Source organism: Cimex lectularius, unplaced genomic scaffold (assembly GCF_000648675.2).
Source record: "Cimex lectularius strain Harlan isolate CLEC.00 unplaced genomic scaffold, Clec_2.1 scaffold174, whole genome shotgun sequence".
Classification (NCBI taxonomy): Eukaryota; Metazoa; Arthropoda; class Insecta; order Hemiptera; family Cimicidae; genus Cimex; species Cimex lectularius.
The window spans coordinates 359,959-377,614 of record NW_019392881.1 but is presented as its reverse complement, the minus strand read 5'-3'; the positions used below and the strand labels follow the sequence as shown (position 1 = coordinate 377,614).

At 36.6% G+C, this 17,656-nt stretch overlaps 1 protein-coding gene across 1 annotated transcript in view; it reads right to left on the bottom strand.

Moving 5' to 3' along the window:
- Window positions 1–17,656, bottom strand: part of LOC106663556 (discoidin domain-containing receptor 2-like) — a 271,017-nt gene that overhangs the window by 47,347 nt on the left and 206,014 nt on the right. Inside the window, exon 4 of the mRNA XM_024229012.1 lies at window positions 11,947–12,178. Coding sequence (XP_024084780.1) covers window positions 11,947–12,178 — 232 coding nt within the window. The remainder of the gene's footprint in view (window positions 1–11,946; window positions 12,179–17,656) is intronic.

Here is a 17,656-nt window from a genome sequence, read left to right as displayed (position 1 = left end):
ATCCACCTTGACGTAGTCGCTTTCACAAAGTGGTTGCTCACATAAACTCATTTAGTGGGTTAATTGCTTGGAGATGCCGTATTGTAATGTTTCAATTAAAAAAGAAGCATGGAGAAGAAAGTTTCAGAGGCTGTCTCGTGGGCGTCTGCCGTTGACAGCCGTTAAGGTTAATCGATTTTTCCTTCTTTTATTTTTTTGCATCAGAAAAATTATTTAAAAACATTTATCTAGATTGGATTGTCCGTAATTAACGTTTTTAGATATCTGTACCTGTTTAGTTAACACGTTGAAATGAATTTAGAACAATTTGCGTTTTATTTCATTTGATAAATGCTTTATTTATATGATAATTTGTACATCATGAACACGAAGTTACGGTGCAACAAGCCAACAGTTCGGCATTACTTACAAATCTTGCGGGTTTAGTCTATTATATGTGTAGACCCTCGCCGTATTGCAACTAAAGCGATGTATAGAAAATTTTAATTTATAACCCCATTTTTCTACCGCCCAATTATTTTTTAAGGCAACCTGTTGTTTTTGCTGCATTTTTTTAAAAAAGCAATGTTTTTTGTTATTTTTAATCAAAGATACATTTTCAATACTACTACAAAGATTTGGTCTTTTTCGATTGTTTGAAGAACGGCGTGTAATATTTTTATTTTTTGTTGATATCTTGCATCGCAGAAAAGCAAGATTTTTTCTTCACGTATTTATAGACGGATAAATCTCAGTTAACAAATGATGAAATACTGGGCAGGTGAAAGTTCCATACATAGGGGCATGATGTATGTGTGAATTAAAATGGAATCGGTTTATAGTACCATAAAAATTTAAATACTGAACAACCCATTGCGCTTTGAGAGACACCACTTTTAAAAAACAGTCCTACGCGGGATTGTGGTACCTTCTTGCTCGATGTCCTTGTAATTCAAATGTAAGTGAGTATTTATTGAATTGCAGGTTATTTAGTAATTGTAATAAATGTATGTTCCCGTGAAGACATCCCTTAATAACATTATATATATTTACCGAGAAAACCTGTCTGGTGATGTTTCTATCTCTCAGGCACCACAATGTGTGTGAACTTAGACGATAAATGAAAAATTACTTTGACTAGCTAGACTAGAACACACCTTAAAATACCATGGAATGTCTGAGTGAGTTAATCGAGTTTAAATTGTTGCTGTCAAAATTAATGAAGGAATAATCGTGATTTAAATTATATATATACATAAGTATAACAGACGTTGCACTCGTTCCAAGTGAAGTTCCTCGTGGTTTAAAAAGATTAAGAGCAGTTCCATTGACACCAATATTGTAGAAAGCTTTTGAATAATTATTGTACGGTCAACGATGTAATATACCATCTTAATTTCTTAAGTTATTTTATTTTGTTCTTTGTTCTTTGATTTGACTTTCGACATAAGTCTTTGATAAGGGTTTGGCAAAGAAGAGTGAGAAATTATTGAAATTAATTATACCTTACTGCATTTAACCACCTAACCAATAAATTATGTTTTTTATAATTTCGCATAGTAAATAATAATTAAGACAATTATTTACAAAGTGATATTAAGAAGCGATAAATTCTAAACATCTAGTTGTTATAACTACTAACCTTCCAGCAATATTGGTGGATAGGTAGATCGATAGATATATATAAATATATCGATAGATAGATATAGATGGATAGATTGATAGATAGATAGATAGTGATAGATAGATAGAGTTAGATAGATAGATAGGTTGAGATAGAGATAGATAGAGATAGATAGATAGATAGATAGATAGATAGATAGAGAGAGAGAAAGAGAGTGAGTGAGAGAGAGAGAGAGAGAAAGAGAGAGAGAGAGAGAGAGAGAGAGAGAGAGAGAGAGGAATTTTTTTTGTTCGCCAAAAATATGCACTTATTGTATTGTGTTTTTAATTAATTCTTTAGAATGAGTATTTAATGATGAGTTTGATAATGTGTTTCTGAAAATAATATAATCGAACGGTATTTTTAATTAATTAAAGTAGTAAAGGTAGTGCCATGGGAGGGACAACAGGTGCAACTGGTGGCAGGTTTATTTATGTGTCTGTCGCGGTGGATGGATCAACGTCCCTGAGTCCCTTTATCACTCAAGTCTGACACGCGCATTGCGACGGTTTCTCCCTGGATGGTCCGGCCCTTTTCAACCGGAATTACACTCAGATTTAAATTCTGTCAAGCCAGGTCACGAACGAGCCAGCGAGAAGGGAAGCCGTGCGGCATCTGGAGCCGGTTTCATTTTCAAGAAAGGATACTGTTTCAAAGTTGGTCTCGCCCTTGGGGTGAGGGCATCAGTTACGAGGAACGTTCACCCCCGACTCCCAAACCTCAACCCCCCGACACTCAACATCTCACCCCGAAGCCTCCAGGACTCCATCATATTACATGTGTTTTCTTTATAGCTGAAGCTTTTTCTTCTTTCGAAAAATTTAAATCGACTAACCACTTTTCTGCCGATATTAATCATGATATTAAATTTCATAGCGGGTTATATTCTATGAAAATAAAAGCGTAAGAATGAGTGACTGGGTGAAAAATAGAGACATAAGATTGATATATGAACAGAGACGAAAATATGTTAGAGGAAAAAGAACGGAGTTAAAACTAAGGGAGAAACCATAAATATAATACAGAGTGGTATATTGCACAGTTTATATTTTAGTGAATTTAGAACGAAAATATTATCAACAAAGTCTTTATTTTCGTCTCATAAATACCCAAATTTTATTAAACCCGATAAATAAGGAGGCGTTTTAGCAAGATTACTTTTGTTCAAAATATGTGGAATTTTATTAAATAAATGTAACCATTAGTTTATACTTTAGAATAAAAAAAAAACGAAAATGCCAGTTTTATATATTGATTACGAACTGATCACGAAGAAATGTTTCCTTTACTGACGTGCCAACAACCGAATAACGAAGTCGGTATTTATCGACTGTACCTCCATTTTTTAACTTGTTCAATATTTCTTTCAGTTCTTCGTCCTTTTCTTGCTCTAAGTTAAAATCCATAAATAATTGTGGGATTGTTTTTAAAATATTAACTGCTAAGGGTTCTTTGGTTTTATTGTCAACGGGATTATGTTTCTTCTACTGTTGGCGTTTGTTACGCTATATAATTAATATTTTTATTCAGGTCTCTGTAATCAATCACGAGGCGAAAATCTTTAGGAGCTCCCTCCACCCATTGATTTTTTGGGCACGAGGAAAGGGAGATGTAAAATGTGACGTCACGCACAATAACTGAATCTTTCGAGAGTTGGTCGACCTTAGATTTAAGAATCTCGTACCGCTCGGGCTCTGAGCGGTAACAGACCCTCGATTTCCGAGAATCGAAGACAACCCCTTCTTTCAGAGTGATACTGTATGTCATGACATTCGTACAACCCAGTTTAGGAGTGAGGACTTCCGGGTAAGTTTCTTGAAAGTGTTTATTGGTGGTAAAATGGGGTGAGTGGGATTGTGATTAAAGGGTTAAATTTGAAGAAAACTTTTGCATTTGCCGGATCTATGGACATATGAGTTTTTCCTAAAAAGTCTAGCCCTAGGATAATTTGAGATGGTAAATTAGGTACAATTACGAAATCATGATTCCAAGTAAATTCGCCTATTCTTATGTGCGCGTTGACTTTATGGTCAATTCTAATCGTTTCGGAATTTACTACAACTACTGACATTGCGCAGGGTGATTTTTTAATAAATGTGTGTGACTTAAAATTTTTAAAAAATGTGGTTGAATGCAAGATACACCCGCTACTGTATCTAAGAGAGCATTAACGCATAATTATTTATTTTGACAAAAATATGATTATAATAGACGTCTTTTTTACTTGTGTTCATAATTGATTTATTTAATGTAGCATAGACCCGGTTTTCTAGTTTTTTGGTTCCTGTAAAGAGTGATTTTGTTCTTCAGTGCCGGATTATATTTAATTTTAGATCGGGGTTCAGTTTTGGGTTGGAAGTATGATTGATGAGGTCGTGTCGGAGTAAATTGTTTATCAGGCGGATTATTTACGTAGTTCGGCTTAGGAGCGTTATCACGTAAACGCCTATTTATTCCATTTATTTGTGAACCGTCCTTCCTTTCTTGGATTGAAAACTGTGTGCTCTCTTTTTTATTTCCATTTTTTTTTATAATTTGTTATTCCAATCAGGTTTTTTTTTTAAACAATTGAGCTTTCAAATTAGTTTGGGCAGCTGGGAATTGGCGAGATTCATTCTTATTAAATTGAAATTTTGTAAGGAAATTATTTCCCCGGCTCCCCGGACAAGGAGTTGCTGTGTTTTATTATATAAATCTGCTTTAAAATTGCTATAGCGGAAGTTACTGTAATTTGATCTTTACCAGTCCGTCTTCACTGCTACTTCGAGCCGTTCTACTTGTAAAATTAAATTCTCTAGTTTTTGCAAATATTTTGGCCTTTCCATAAATTGAAAACGCGTTCGCGTGTTAAGGTTTACTCCTGATATAATAATGTCCAAAATCTCGGCCTCTGAGTAATTTCCTAGGATACTTGCAGATTTCTTTAAGTCATAAACATAGTCCCTAAAAGATTCGTTATTCTTTTGTGGCCTCAAAACTTTACGGGGTATTAGAAAGGTACGAGTCCGGACATTAATTAATTGGGTAACTTCATAATTTGAAATATATGAAAATTTTATTTCATTGTCGCCCGCACAACTTAAAATTTGCGTAAGAATTTAATTCGATTGGATTACACCAATTCGCCGAAAGATTTCATTGAACCATTGCGTGTTATTGATATTTAAATCGAAAATTTTTTCGATGAACGATATGATTGACCACGGATCGTTGGTTTTAAACTATGGAACATCATTTATCATACTCTCCAGATATCTAGGGAACTATGGTTGGAAACTGCTGAAAGCAGGTGTACTGTGGCTTCGTCCGCCACAGCATTATCTAAGGTTACGTTTTGATCGGGGGTAGTTTTAAATTAGGGATTTGTGTTTTTTGGTCCGACTCCCTGTGTTACAGTGGAAATTGTAAGATCTTGACTGTTGATGGATTTGATCTTTTGTGTTTTATCATTTAACTGTTGTGTCATTACCTGGTTTTGTTCTTAGAGCGATTTTATCAATTCCAACGCCTGGTTTAATTGTCTAGTCAAGTCTGATATTTGTTTGTGTGATGGGTTAATTTTGCAATTATTACATTTCCAAGTATCGCGTCTGTCGATCGTCCAATCGTTTTTATCCATGCTTCCCTCTTTCCAATGTTATCGCATGCAAAATGGAAAATATCTTTACAGACCGAACAGATTGAAGATTCATCCGCAATGGCTGGTATTGCACAAGCTTTACACAAATCAGCATCTACATCACGGGTTTGGGGAAGTGTATCTTGAGCGTGGATATTTGAAGTCATTTTGAAAACTATTTTAATTTTGGAATAAGTATAAAAAGGTTACGTATATTTTTTTTAAATAAAATTTTAAAATCGGTTGGTTTTGTTTATTCTAAAGAGGATTAACTGATAGGCGTTCAACAGGCACCACTCCGGATAATTCCTTCTTAAACGTTTCAATTTCTCAACAATTGGGCAATAATTGTACCTAGAATAAATGGATAGGAATAATAAACTAACGAAATTAAAAGTTATTAAGTTGGAACATGCATTAGATAAAATATTAAACAAAATAACAATAACAATATTACATAGGAAAACACAGATTTTTTTTTTAAACCAGTGTTCGCAGATCGCTACTAGTAATAGGATGTATTACTGAAAATTATATCTCTGCTACCATGTGTGACGTGCCAACAACCAAATAAAGAAGTCGTTGTACAAACACTATTAAAATTCAAGAAATAAACATAAAATAAACTTCTTAAACAAAATAATAACCTTAAAATACCCAAAACCCTCTACCAGCATGCAAACTGAAAAACATATACAATAAAAATATAACTAAACCTTTATTGAACTCAAAACAAAATAAAATGAAATGGTGATTATAATCAAAATAGGCAAATATCGTAAAGACTCTCCATAAATAAAATATATTAAGCACCTCTAATTCAAATTCTCTATTCAGTTGTTCTCTGTCTGCGCGTCTCACAACACCCAATTAAATCTTCGGAACCGGAAGCCGGAAGGGAGGGGTGAGCCAATGAGAGCTCACGCCTTCCTCTAACTCTCAGGGCGCGGTTTTTTGGTGGCAGCGACCAAAGGCGGTGACACTTTCTAATTGGCTTCATATTGGAGTCTTTCAACGCTGTCCTACGTACAACCCGGTTCCCCACCTGTTGGAAATTTTCCTTCCATCAGGATGCTCCCAAAACCTAAGAAACCAAATCACCTTCCTATTTCCTACCGACCCATCAGTCTTTTGCCCATTATTGGAAAAATACTGGAAAAGCTTCTATTGAACCGCTTGACCAAGGAAATCCTACAAACACAATTCCCCATCACCAATGCGGCTTTCTGAGTTGCCACTCAACTGTACAACAAGCACATCGCATAATGGACGTTATTTCCACATCCCTTGAACTAAAACAGTATTGCCCGGATGTGTTCTTGGATACACACCAAGTCTTTGACCGAGTATGGCACTCTAGGCTGCTGTGGAAGCTCAAGAACATCCTACCAGCAACCTATTACCTTATGCTAAAATCCTTTCTTAACGATCGTTACTTCCAAGTGTCCCACAAAAATTCATTGTCTCCTATCCATCCTATTCTTGCAGGTGTCCCACAGGGCAGCGTGCCCACTCCTTTCCTTTATTCAATTTATACCTCCGACCTACCTACGCAACCTAACACTATCACCTCCACCTTTGCCGATGATACCGCAATCCTTTCTCCTGATAAAGACCCTGTCACTGCTTCCCGTAATCTTCAAAATCACCTAAACACCGTAGAATGCTGGCTCCGTCGGTGGAGAATCAAGATCAACAAAACCAAATCAACGAACATAATATTTACTCTAAACAAGAAAACACTCCCACCAGTAAACCTCAACAACGTCCCCATCCCAATTGCGAACCATGTACGATACCTCGGACTCTACCTGGACAAACGACTGACGTGGAACCCCCATACACGACTTAAGCGCACAGACTGTTATATACGATTTTTCAAGCTTAAACGACTACTCGACAGAAGAACAAAACTCTCACTAACAAACAAAAGAAAACTTTACATTGCTCTCCTGGCCCCCACTTGGACATACGGACTTGAACTTTACGGTACTGCTAAGCGTTCCAACCTCAATCGAATCCAATCCCTTCAATCTCAGAACAATAGTACAAGCCCCTTTCTATGTATCCAATCACACCATCCATACCGACCTAAATGTCCCTTTTGTTACCGAGCTGGCCCAATCCCGCTACAAAACGTTCCATTCCAAACTACTCCATCATCCGAACCCTTTCGGCAAAAACCTGTCATCCACCACATTACCTAATAATCCCAACAGAAGACTGAAGCGTCGGTGGCCCCGCGACAACCTTAACGATTGACATCGGTCTCCTACGATGGAGTACATCTCGCTAATCGTATTGATTAACTAACGGCTACCATCACTGGATGGAAATTGTTCAAGCTTTCACGCTACCGTTAATAATTTTATATGTAAATACTATCTGTTTTACTAGTTGCGTCGAAGAATGCAGTTATAAAAAATAAATAAAAAGTTTAAATAAAAATATTGGAGACATAGTTTTCCTATGGGCATGAATTTTATTGGACGTATATCAGCATAGTGATTTAACCAACAACAGGTGAAAAAACAAATATCGAATGCTTTTTTTCTATTCTTTTAAGAAACCTAATTAAGCAAAATGATTCAAAGTTTATTATTACGTTGAGAGAGAGAGAGAGAGAGAGAGAGAGAGAGAGAGAGAGAGAGAGAGAGAGAGAGAGAGAAAGAGAGAGAGAGTGAGAGAGAGAGAGAGTGAGAGAGTGAGAGAGAAAGAGAGGGTGGGAGGGAGTAAGAGAGGGAGAAATGGAGAGGAATGACTTCGTAAATTTGAGAAGGATTTATATTAAAACNTGGATGTTAGGGCGTGAAATGACCTTAGCCGTTAAAACGCCCTTAAAAATTAATAATAATAATAATAATAACCTTAGCCGTTAAAACGCCCTTAAAAATTAATAATAATAATAATAATAATTACCAAAAAAAAAATTGTGTTCTTTGGTTTTAATATAAATCCTTCTCAAATTTACGAAGTCATTCCTCTCCATTTCTCCCTCTCTTACGTGTTGGTCAGCTTGACTATCGTCCCCTGGCAAAAGCTTCGCCGAATCATATTCCCAAGGGTCGAGACAAATACTAAAAGTTATGTACAAAGTAAATTAACAAAATTTATAAAATATTTGAAAATATATTTTTAAAGAGTTCTGAGATGGGTTAGTGTTTGAAATTGTAAAATTGCTTATATAGATTAATGAATAATCTGGATCACGGTTTGGTCAAGTGGATGAAAAACAAATTCAGTTTCAAACCTGCACAACGCATGAGTGTTGGGGAAGTGTTGGTCGTTTGCGCTCTTAAAGAAAGATTATAAAAATTAATTAGTTTTCAAATAAATTCAACCTTTTTCAAAATATTTTGAAAAATGGCAAAATAAATAGTAAATGCGCGTATGAACGAACCTTGTGCAACAAAAAGCCACTTTTCATTTATAATTCAAGATCAATCTAAAAAATGTTTCTTTCGAAATAATTAAATATTTCATTAACCCCTTGAAAAATTGTGTCTACCGAATTGCCAGATAAAGCCTTTAATGCAAAACAGTGTCACCACACAGACCCACATCCGTCCGTTAGTCATCAGACGAATAGTGAGCACATTGGATCCTGCGGCTCCCCAGTGTGCACATAGGGAAATGTAGCTATAACTCTTTGTTAGTACGACGGGGAGACAATTAGCAGAAGGATAGTGGTCGCATTACAGGGACCCGGGGGCTAAGTAAGAATGATGCTGCTACCTGCTCTTAGCCTAATGGTCTGGCGGCTGCTTCTCTCAGATACTCACACGCCGTGTAATAAACTCTTGCCAAAAATAACTTCGAGACAATGAAGAAAACGTTAGAAACGACAAAAAGAACGGATAAACTGTGAAAACCACGTATAGTCTGAATATTTAATGATTATTTCCAAACAAGCGCTAAATTTAAATGACAAATATCAACAAAATATTACTTGAAATTTGCTCTTCAAAACGCTTGTCAATTTTTTCATCTTTTTTACATATTTTCCTCTATGGGATGACTATATTTATTTTGTTTGGAGACATAAAAATCTCATTTTTATTTAACATCATCACTAATTAACATTTAATATTGACCAGAAGAGTGCATACAATGCTTAAAGTTATAAGCAGGAAGAACTTAGTATCTGACCACTTCAATACGAAAATCAACAACTTAGAAAAGTGGTACCTGCACCATTGTCTAATTTACCAGTTACCACAATAAGTATATAGTACAAAATCGTCCAAATAATGTACTCGAGCTTTTCACTCAAGCAGTCTTGGCATATTGTCAAATCTCTCAAATATCTGTATTGTTTTTTTTTAACTTTCACTACTATATACGTTTCATTATCGTACGGATTCTGATCTTCCTAGATATCGACACAAACAAATCATAAAAATTTATCTTGACAGTCTATTCCGGATACATTTGTGAGATGTTAAACATTTATTAGGCCATGTATTCTGCGATTAGAATTACAGCTAGAACAAACATTCAGCTACGCACTGAATTTTGACTATCTATAAGTCTTTCTTTAGGCCATATCATCAGATTCTTTGGGATAATATTTAAAATTTAATTACAGCGAATGCTCATTCTATTCGAAAAGGGGAAAAAAGAAAATTAGTGAAAAGTCAAACACGAGTGGGAGAGGCACATTTTTCTTAATGCATTCATTCTTCAAACCATCAGCAAGCACCTGTCAAAGTCAAACACACTCAGCTTTTCTACACATCCGTCGTATCCTCATGTTTTTAACATGATCGCAGGTCTTTTTATCCCGTTTAGACTAACATACGCACGATTTAGATTTAACAATAGGTATAAATATTGGTACAATAGGTATTGGAGATTTTCTCCTAAGGGACTGTAGTGGGATTTGGATTCATCCGACCCCTTGGATGAACAAATTTTACTTTACCCAACAATTAAAAACTAATAATTATTATTATTATTTGGAGATCATGAGATGTGGTTTGGTGTGACGTAGGTTTTAGAAAAACATTTTCTTTTTCGTGGCAACGTTTCGATCTTTATTGAGATCATCTTCATGTAGGAGGTGAAAAAGAAAAAGAACCGCATCTCACGATCTTCTTATTACCATAGAAAAATAATAATTACTGAGTAAATTTAAACTGTGGTTAAAAAGACTCTGTTTGAAGGGAGAGGATGTATGTACAGGGAAAAAGAGGGATGAGAAGCAGCATTGAAGATAGTTAGAGGGAGATTAAATTAAATTTTAGATTAAAAAAATGAATTTTTACAATGCTAGAAAATTTTAGATTAAAAAATGAATTTATACGTTAGAAAATTTTAGATTAAAAAAATGAATTTATACAATGCTAGAAAATTTTAGATTAAAAAATGAAATAATACAATGTTTATATATCCCAGGTCCTGAACATGATCTCAATAAAGATCGAAACGTTGGCACGATAAAGAAAATATTTTTCTAAAACCTACGACACTCCTGACCGCATCCCACGATCTCCGAATAAATATTAACTACGGTCACTAAACACGACACTTAATAATAATAAAGTATGTTTTGTCAAACCAACGGTCAATTTTCGCCAATGGTCACTAACTACACATGTGAACTCTCAAGTCCAATCTATATTATTCCCTTCAATAAACACCATGCTTAACAAACTTATATATATATATATATATACATAGTGAGAGAGAGAAAGAGAGAGAGAAACACAGTACCAGGGGAGATGAGAAGTAGAGAAAGAGAAAAAAGTGAGTGGGAAAGAGAGAGGGAAAAGAGAAAAACAAAGAGAGATGAGAAAGTCAATGTAGAAACACGTATATTATTTCAAATAATAATCAATATACCAAAACATCAAAGTCATACAATTATATCACTACTAATTAATTTTCGTTGAAAATTTGCAACGAAATATTGATAATGATATGTATTAAACTGACTAATGGGACAGTAGTAATACTATTTGTACTATAGTTAGTAATTACGTATAAAAATAAGCTTTTGTGTACGACATGCCCGTAAGAATCATAATTAATAATTAAAACGATGTAGAGAAATAAAGAAAGTTTATAATTGAATGAAACGCATAGGCCGTTTTGTAAAATTGTTCATGTACCAAATTCCCTTTTGCAATAATGTTTTGCTTTGTTGATACATACAATTGTCAGAGAGGAAAATTTAATATAAGCATGACAAAAGCGATTTTATCAAAACTTCCAGAGATACTTGCTTAGATTATAAGATATATTAAGGCTTAGAAGGAAGGAAATCGTTGATTGCCACCTCATAGCCATCAAGAGGGCCGTTTCGGAGCTGATATCGTCAGACTTAATTGTCGCTCCGTTTTAATTTGTTTTCCCCTGATTGAAATTTTACCAATCGACAGGAGGGTTAAATTATTCAGCGCTCCGAGCCACTTCTCTCCAGGGCGTAACAGTGGTGGGCGGCGGGAGAATAAATTGACTCTGTAATATTTATTCCTCAGATGAAAAAGTTTCAAATAAACCTGAGCCCGTGTAGGTGGAGGGCGAATGTACACGAAGGCAGACTGGGGAGAGAGAAACAAAGGCGGGGAATTAATTGAATGGAGTCTACTGAATTATAACGTAGCGGAGAGAGGCATTTTATCAATATTCAACAGGAGCCGTTTTAACATAAAATTGTAAAATATGATTTATAATTAATTACCTTTTGGCCCCGTGTGTTTTTGTAAACGACCCATTGGTTGAGAGACTCCCTCCAATATTCGACGAGAAAGGATTCGGCGTACTCCTGGCCCTGCCCGTTTCCGAATCTCCCTTGCGTTTCAGTCTTTGTTATCAAATGGTTTTTCGTCAAATCCACTTCGAGATACTCTCTAACTTCGCTACTGATCTGCGCTTTAGGACACCACGCGCCTCCGTTAAGCTCTTGTCGAATTCTGTAACAAAGAAAAATATATCACTAGTTAACAATATGCTAAAAATAAGATTTATATATTAAAAAAATTAAATATTTGTGATATGAAAATAATGATGCAAGAATGTTCTAATATATGTATTGGCTCGATCGGCTAAGCTCTACGTCAGGAATTAGCCATATGTTTGACGGTAAAAATACAATAAAAGCAGCGTCGGTGGTCCGGTTGGGCAGAGGTTTCCTATGTCGATACACTGTCGATAAGTGATCTTCAAAGGATCTAACTGGGAAAAGAGGGGTCATCATCACCCGATTAAGAATAGGCTTTGCGAAGTTTACGCAGGGGCACGTTCTTTTAGTCAATGTCCGCGTATGTATCTGGCAGAGAAAAGTTGCTCGAGTTCTCCCACCTAATTGTTATTCCCTGACTCCATATAGAGAGTACGAACAAAGACCACCCACCCGTTATGAAAAGTGTGGTTAAGCACAGCATTGAGTATCTGGGTCCCAAGTTTCGATTCTTGGAGAACACAGAGTTGTTTTGTTATATATAAAATCGATAGATTTGTAACGCATTTATTGGCGTGAATATGTAGAGTGAGAAGGCTATGGCGGAATCCATCGATCTTCAATCTGGTTAGTTACAAATAGATGTAACGAGTGATGGGGTAATATGTTCTAACAAAGCGTTAGAACCTAAATGTTCACCTTTACAATAAATTTATTTACAAAAAAAAATTAAACAAAGAAAATCTCCCCGCAGGGTCTTCAAAAAATTAAAATAACAAATCGGCTGGGTATGAGTCTATGTTTTGGTCGCCCTTTCCCCTCACAGATGTCTGTTTTGCCAGTGCGAGTGAATCCTTCATCGCAGAATGGATCCAAACAAAACAAAAGAAGAAGTAGATAAACTCTAGCGGTGCTTGGCATAGTAAACTTATGATGAAAAAACCCTCACCAAGACCGGCAAAATCACTGCTGCAACTGGAGAGGGCTAAACTCAGAGGAGTGAAAGGACTACTAACCGGTCACTGGCATCTAAGTAAACATCTACACAAAATATACAACGATGATCCCATCTGCGCATTATGTAATGAGGAAGAGGAACCAGCCACCCATATTATTTTTGAATGCGAAGCAACAGCTCAATGGAGATTTATCCTAACATACAAAAAACTTAGGGAATCAAATTGTAACAGCGATAGTCAATGACCTGATACTTCTAAGGAGAAGTATTGAGACTATTGCACTGAATTAAGGAACTGGGGTTCAAAGAACAACCCCGCTTCAAAGTAGTGAACCCCGGGAAACGTTCGTCACCGTCCTGACGAGGGGATTCATATTGATACACACGGCATGGTACTGTGCGAAAAGGCTAAAGGGGCTCTGGTGTCCTATCCCTAAGTGAGGTACTCGCTTTCCCAACCACTCCTCACTAAACAAAATCCTACCACCAACCCATCTCCCTCCATCCTATCACCCCTAACAAGAGTCTTGGGCTTGACAGAAAACAGCATCCGCCCCAATCAAAGGGTCATGCGTTCCGTGCCGAGTGATTCACTGGCAGCCGGGGTTAATGTGGCTGTCTTGAGCTGAGATTCATACAATTGAAAGGTGTACCCAATTCAATCTAAATAAAGGGTACAAAAACAAGAAAATAGCTGTCATGTCAGATAGCCAAGCTCAAGTATCATTAGTTCAAAGATGGTGCTGAACTGCAAAACCAAATTAAACATACTAGGTATGCAGAATAAAGTCAGCTTCTGCTGGGTACCAGGACACATGGAAGTGGAAGGCAACGAGAAAGCGGACACCCTTGCAAGGAAAGGGGCTACCACACCGCTGATAGGACTTGAACCCTTCTGTGGCATAGGAATCCACTCTATTAACGAATATCTCAGACAGAAGGATGAAAAGAAAATGAAGGCACAATGGAACTCACTCATTGGACATAGACAATCCAAGAATCTACTAACCAATTTTGGTAAGAAAGAAATCACAGAATATGTCAAAGGAAGCAGGAACAGACTGCGAATCCGAGGATTCCTAACAAGACACATGCAGACCCTGCAAAGAGGCAGAAGAAACACCAACACATTTAATAACAACTGCGGAGCTACATTACCCCGCAAGAGGAAATGTTTTGAGATGTATCATGTGACCATAGAAGAGCTTCAACCACTGAAACCGGGCCTATTAATCAAATTTCTTGATGAAATAGGTCTCACCGATGTGCTGTAGGCAGAGAACCGGGGATACAATAGCTCTTAAAGGGCGCATTATACCATACCTGAAAAATTACATCTACATCTGAACTAAGGAATTAGGAAGGCAGAATAAGGCAGAAGGCTGCAGTGCCTGGGGAGTAGAAACCCTGCTTCCTAGTATCATTATCACCATACCACAGACCATGCCAATGTGAGTGGATGTGGAATGAGAGATGTCCTCTTCTCGAAGTCTGGAGCCAGTCTTTTTTTCAAAATGCAGGAAGTTATTTGTTTTTTCGCAGGTGTTGCTTCCAGATCTGGGCTTTGCTTCCTCCTGGTCGCTAGTAGATCCTCTCTCTCGCTTCGGCGGTTTACCGGCCGATGCACTCTCCTCCTTGTTGTGGGGGTTGTTCGAATAACCGTCACTTAACAATAGGCTCAATGCAAGGACGTTGTGACATAAATGTAAAGATTTGATCGGCTAAGATCCTACGGCCGGTATTAACCTTCAGTTTGACGATAAAAATGGGGACGACACTGAATAGGTTAATTATAATAATAGGTGTAAATATTGATCGAGGATTCGAATTCCAACTGAATGAATTATAAATAAATAAGAAAGAATATATTTAGCTTGATAATTTTAGCACCGATTGCATGGGAAATATAACAACACATTCAATACGCATTCACACAAATAAATACATTCACACTTATATACATTGTTTTGTTTCTATTTAGTAGGTGGCGAACTCAATAATCCTCTATCCACCTGCATGCAATAACAAACTAATTAATTGGGGTCGATGGGACTTCTATAAATAGTCGCCATCGACCCAAGTCACGTACACAACTCCATTCACTTTAATAAATACCCTAACTTATCCAAAACCTTCGCGGGCATTGTCCTAGCTGTTGGTAGAAAGCCCAACCTCGTTGACTGGTTGCATAAGACTGAGTTCTGATCCAGCACTTCTAACATCCGAGGTGGGTGCTTCACGAACGCTTCCCCAGTAAGTATTGTAATCAGTAACGTCTCATAAATCTGCTGATTCTGTATTGCTTCAGCGCTCTAGATACATTACATACACATAGCTCTTTTGACATTATCCGCGAAGACTTTCAGATCCCATCTGCCCTTAAAACTTCTAAGAAGGTGACTAGACACTTCCACAACACCCTGACTGTCTCCCTTAACCACCTCTCTTTCATTTTCCCGATAAACATCCAAAACATGTAAACCTGGCGTCAGCTCAATAAAATCAATTCTATTTCAGAATAATTCAAGAGGTTTTTACAAAGTTTGTAAGTTAATCTTGTTGGATTTTAAATATAAAACGACGCAAATATTTAGAATAATTAAAACCGGTTAGAAAAAAGATCAGGTCATCATATTAGACAGGTCTCTTCCGGAAATTATTTACAAGGATTTACATTTATAAGGATTATTTACAAGAAATCCTGCGGCCGGACAGGAAATTGATTTAACCGTGAATGGTCGAGGTAAAGTAAGGTAATCTTCAAAGAGAATTGTTTAAACTTTACTCGTTTATGGGCATTAAGGTAACGAAGAGGCGGAGGAGGAGGTCTTCCTTTTTAATGAGGGAGTATTAGACATTTACTTTGAGAGTCGGAACAAAAGAGGCGGGGTCTCCCACAAATTCTACCAGCGGGAAAATTAAAATAACCGGCAGGGAGTCTTTGTGGGCTCCTTGGGGGTGAGTTAACTTTTGAAATAACTTGCCCTCGGATCCCGGGGGAAGGCGGGCTGGCTATGAAAGGTGCACACTCCATCCTGAGCCCGAGCCCGCGGAAGTTACATCATACACCTTCGCTTCGCTGAACGTCAAAAGGGAGTCTCATATTAAAAATTAAATACCAACCAACTACGCGATCTTTGCACAAACTAAATATTAGTTTGTAGATAAGGAATGACTTTGTAACTTTCGGAAGGGTTTATATTAAAACCAAAGGACACAACATTTTTTTAGGTAATTATTTTTATTACTGGTAACACCGTACCTCTTATGACGAATAAATAGTAGCACTTCCTTATTGAGAAGGTAAGACGAGAGATATATCGTTAGAGAGAGAGAGAGAGAGAGAGAGAGAGAGAGAGAAAGAGAGAGAGAGATCGTTNTTTTAATATATATATGTACGTTTTTCATTTTTACCACGTTGAATATGATACATGCACACAATTATAATCAATTAAATCATTAATTTTTAAAAACTGGAGTTGCGAAACTTGTCGTAACTTCTATCATCATATTTTAAGTTAAGTCTATATCTTACACACATATTTACACTTGTAATTCTTTGATTTGCATACAATGTAAGTCACACATTGCAGCTATTCCATATTTAATATACGGGAATACTAGAGCTGGTACTAAACGTTTTTTGATAGGAACATTCGCATAACCTACCAGTTGTATTAACCTTTAAATTGTAGAGTATATTTTCTTAGTTACATTTCGTTCAAGTTAAAATTTTTATTCAAATAAAGACCTATGCTTTTTAAAGTTTCTTTATAATCCAATTCAACGTTCTCAATTTTTATCTTTCGGATGTTTTGTACATTTAATTTTTCCATTAATACAATTATTATTGATTTACATTTTTGGAATTGATTTTTAACGCGTGTTTATTACTCCAATCTATTAGTACATAAATCGTGATTCATTTTATCGATTGTATCATTAAGTTTATCAAGAACACCTTTAGCTCATCGAAGGTAGGTGCAAAAAGTGGAGGACAAGATTAAACGGAGAAAAGTGCATCCAATGTACGTTCACTTTGAAAAAACAGTCTTGCCCTCCACTATACATCAACAATGAAGAGATANATACATATATATGTAGGATCGAAGCTTTCAACCATTCATTTATCCCCTGCGGGATAGCTCAACAAAAGGAACAGCTACAGAGGGAGTTTACTTCTAAGTGTCGAATGCCTAGTGTGTCGTGTCGGCTTAACATCGCGTTGTCCTTGTATTTCTTTTTAATAATAAAACGTATTTTTGTGTTGCAAGTGATTTCAATTACTTTACACTCCTCCCTCATCCTACAATAGGGGGCCGCTTTACCTTAGCGATAGGTTGGAGTGTTGATATTGTTGAAAACACGTGCTCGTTGTGCTGTGCCGTGACTTTAAATTTTTGAGTGTTTTGTCGAACGGAGACGGAAATGGGAAAAAAGAACATCAATTTCCACCCAATGGGGACTACTGGAGAGCAGGAAGAAGGAGAAGAAAGGCGAAAAGGTCCGTCACCGGCTGAGCCTAAGGAGGTA